Genomic DNA, 2,702 nt, shown 5'->3' with positions numbered 1-2,702 from the left:
GTTGTTCCTGATTCCAAGTGAGGCACAAATGGCAGGAAAAGTGGAGCAGGAGGGAATTAAAAGGCCTCTTCTCCCTTTGTGTTCTTGCTGGGAGAGGGAAGGAGGTGTACTAGCGGTTGCCTGTGGAGGGTTTGTGAGACCGGGCTGCGAGCACCTCTCGCTGTGTGTGTGGGGTGCAGGCAGCACCAGTGGGGTCCCTGCCTGTGCACCCTTGACTAGGGTCACAGGGGTCCACTTGGGATGCGATCCCTGGGCACCGCTGGGACCGGCCTTGAGTGGTGGTGGAAACACATTACTTTGAGTGGGTGAGAGATTTGGGCTTTCGGTGTGCTCTGGCATTGCCGGGGTATGCAGCCCGGGATGCCAGACCCGCCAGTGCCAGCTCAGGCTGCGTGAGGGGGGTCTGCTGTGGGGGATCCTGGCAGGGATACGCACACATGCTGTCGTCGGCCATCTCCCTTGTACCCCTGGAGTTAGGAAATGCCCCGGGGCAGCTGTCTGTTGCCCAGAGGCGTGCGGTCAGGCTTTCAGGAGCCGGGGGCTGCAGCACCTTCTGCCTCAGAGGATGCCTCTGGCCGCCCTGCTCCCAGCGAGATGCTGTTTTCATGAATAAAGAATGAAGGAGGAAGCACGGGGCGGATCCCCTGGGAGCACATTCCGGCTCGCCCTGGCAATGCTGCTGCACCCTTTTTTCGCATTTCCAGCCTGCCTGGGGAGAGTTTGGGAGGTGCCCTGGCTCTCCGGGGGGGCTGGCCATGCTTCCAGCAGCCGCGGGATAAGTAGGCGAAAGAGAGGCAGAGGTAACAGCTGAGACACAAAAGCAAGACCCGCCTGCTGTCAGCAGGGATGCAAACTAACAGAGGGTTTTTTCCCTTTGATGCTAAGTCTGTGGGCTGTGCTCGTTGGCGCGCTCTCCTCCATCCCTCTGCACCACCATCCAGCTCCCAGCTTCCAGCGAGCTGAGGCTCTTCCAAGGGTGGGCCGGGGCAGCAGCCCCTGGGAGTGCGGCGGGGCGGTGTGGAGGGATGAGCTCCTGCTGCAGAGAAGCACCTGCTCCCTTGTGCGCTGACACATTCTTGGGTTTCTTTTGGAGTTTGGAGGGAACATCTGCTTTGCTACAGCCGGGAGATTGCGATGGAGCCGTCAGAGTGACTCCGCCAGTGGGACGCTCCAGCAGAGCCCCTCGGCCGTAGCTGATACCCGGGCAGGGATGGGCAGCCTCCTGCCTGAAAGCCTGTGCAGCCCTGCCGTGGGGTGCAGTGTGGCCAGCTGGGCCTACCAGTCGTGCTGCCCGTGAAAGGGGCAGCAATTTGCAGAAAAGAAGCATGTGCAGCCTGGATGCAGGTGAACCAGGGTCCGAGAGGGCTGTGGGGTCCCAGGCTTTGCAGAAACAAGGAAATCCCAGGGATGGTCCAGAGCCAGGGGTCATAAAAATGAAAGTGGGTGTCAAGCCCCCTCATTTGCCTGGGCTTCACGGGCTGTCCCCCCAGCCTGTGAGGGATGCAAGCTGCTTTATCCCCCAGCCCATTTTGTAGTTAAAGCCAAATGTCTTTTCCTTTCCTGCAATTCCCAGAGGCTCTGAGGGTGACACCAGCAAGGCAAGAGCCGGGGCCAGGCACCCGATCCTGCCATGCCACGGCCCTGGTGGGCATGGCGGGGCGGGGAGCGGCACAGTCCTGCCAGCTGCTTTCTGGGAAGGTCTCCCTGGTGCCCCCCAGCCCCATTTGGCTACCAAATCCCCCCCTATAATTTTCTCCATGCTGCATGGAAGCGCTGGTCTTGCTCTGCACAGGTTCACTGCAACCTCTGCCCTCGCTCTGCCCCCCAGCTGTGCGTGCTGATCGGATGCGTGGAGGGAGGAACAAGTTTGGACCCATGTACAAGCGGGACCGTGCCTTAAAGCAGCAGAAGAAAGCTCTGATCCGTGCCAATGGCTTCAAGCTGGAGACCGTGCCTCAGATCATGTCCCCGGTGCAGAACGACTACAGCCTGTCCTCCACCATCCACAGCATTCACGCCATGTCCAAGACTTTGCCGCCCAACCCCGCTGCCCTGACGCCCGTCGACTATGAGCGCAACCCATACGGGACGCCGTCCCTGGGAATGACTGTGCCCAGCCACGCGCCACTCGCCGGCTACCACTACTCCTCCTTCCCCAACCGCACCATCAAGTCCGAGTACCCGGACCACTACACAAACGCACACGAGTCCATGCCCGCCTACGTGTACCCAGAGACCTACCCCAGCAGCTCCCCCCCCGACATCCCTGAGGTCATCCTGAAGCTGCTGCAGCTGGAGCCCGATGAGGCCCAGGTGAAGGCGCGGATACTGGCCTGCCTGCAGCAAGAGCAAGGCAAAGGCCGGCACGAGAAGCTCAGCACCTTCGGCCTCATGTGCAAGATGGCTGACCAGACCCTCTTATCCATCGTGGAGTGGGCACGGAGCTGCATATTCTTCAAGGAGCTGGAGGTAGGAGCCTGGGTTGGGGGGGAGGGATGCTGCTCTGGGCAGGCGGCGGGAGGCAGGTAGGACTGGGGCTGAAATGCCGTGAGGATGGGATGCTGTAATGGGCAGGACTGGGGCTGAAATGCCGTGAGGACAGGGCAATGCCCGTGGGCACGAGCCCTGGGCCGCCAGCACTGCAGATGTGCTGGTGCATCCCCATCCCACTCCCGGCTCCCCACGCGGCAGGGCTTGGAGGC

General features: G+C 61.4%; 1 protein-coding gene across 1 annotated transcript in view; it reads left to right on the top strand.

The window, feature by feature from the left end:
* The first annotated feature begins 1,764 nt into the window (after positions 1 to 1,764).
* NR5A1 (nuclear receptor subfamily 5, group A, member 1) overlaps positions 1,765 to 2,702 on the top strand; it is a 16,835-nt gene continuing 15,897 nt past the window's right edge. The window contains exon 1 of the mRNA XM_009318807.1: positions 1,765 to 2,476. Coding sequence (XP_009317082.1) covers positions 1,765 to 2,476 — 712 coding nt within the window. The remainder of the gene's footprint in view (positions 2,477 to 2,702) is intronic.

The sequence above is a fragment of the Pygoscelis adeliae genome, unplaced genomic scaffold (assembly GCF_000699105.1).
Source record: "Pygoscelis adeliae isolate BGI_AS28 unplaced genomic scaffold, ASM69910v1 Scaffold230, whole genome shotgun sequence".
NCBI classification, from domain to species: domain Eukaryota; kingdom Metazoa; phylum Chordata; class Aves; order Sphenisciformes; family Spheniscidae; genus Pygoscelis; species Pygoscelis adeliae.
The sequence above is the reverse complement of the archived record's forward strand: the minus strand, read 5'-3'. Positions and strand labels throughout refer to the sequence as shown.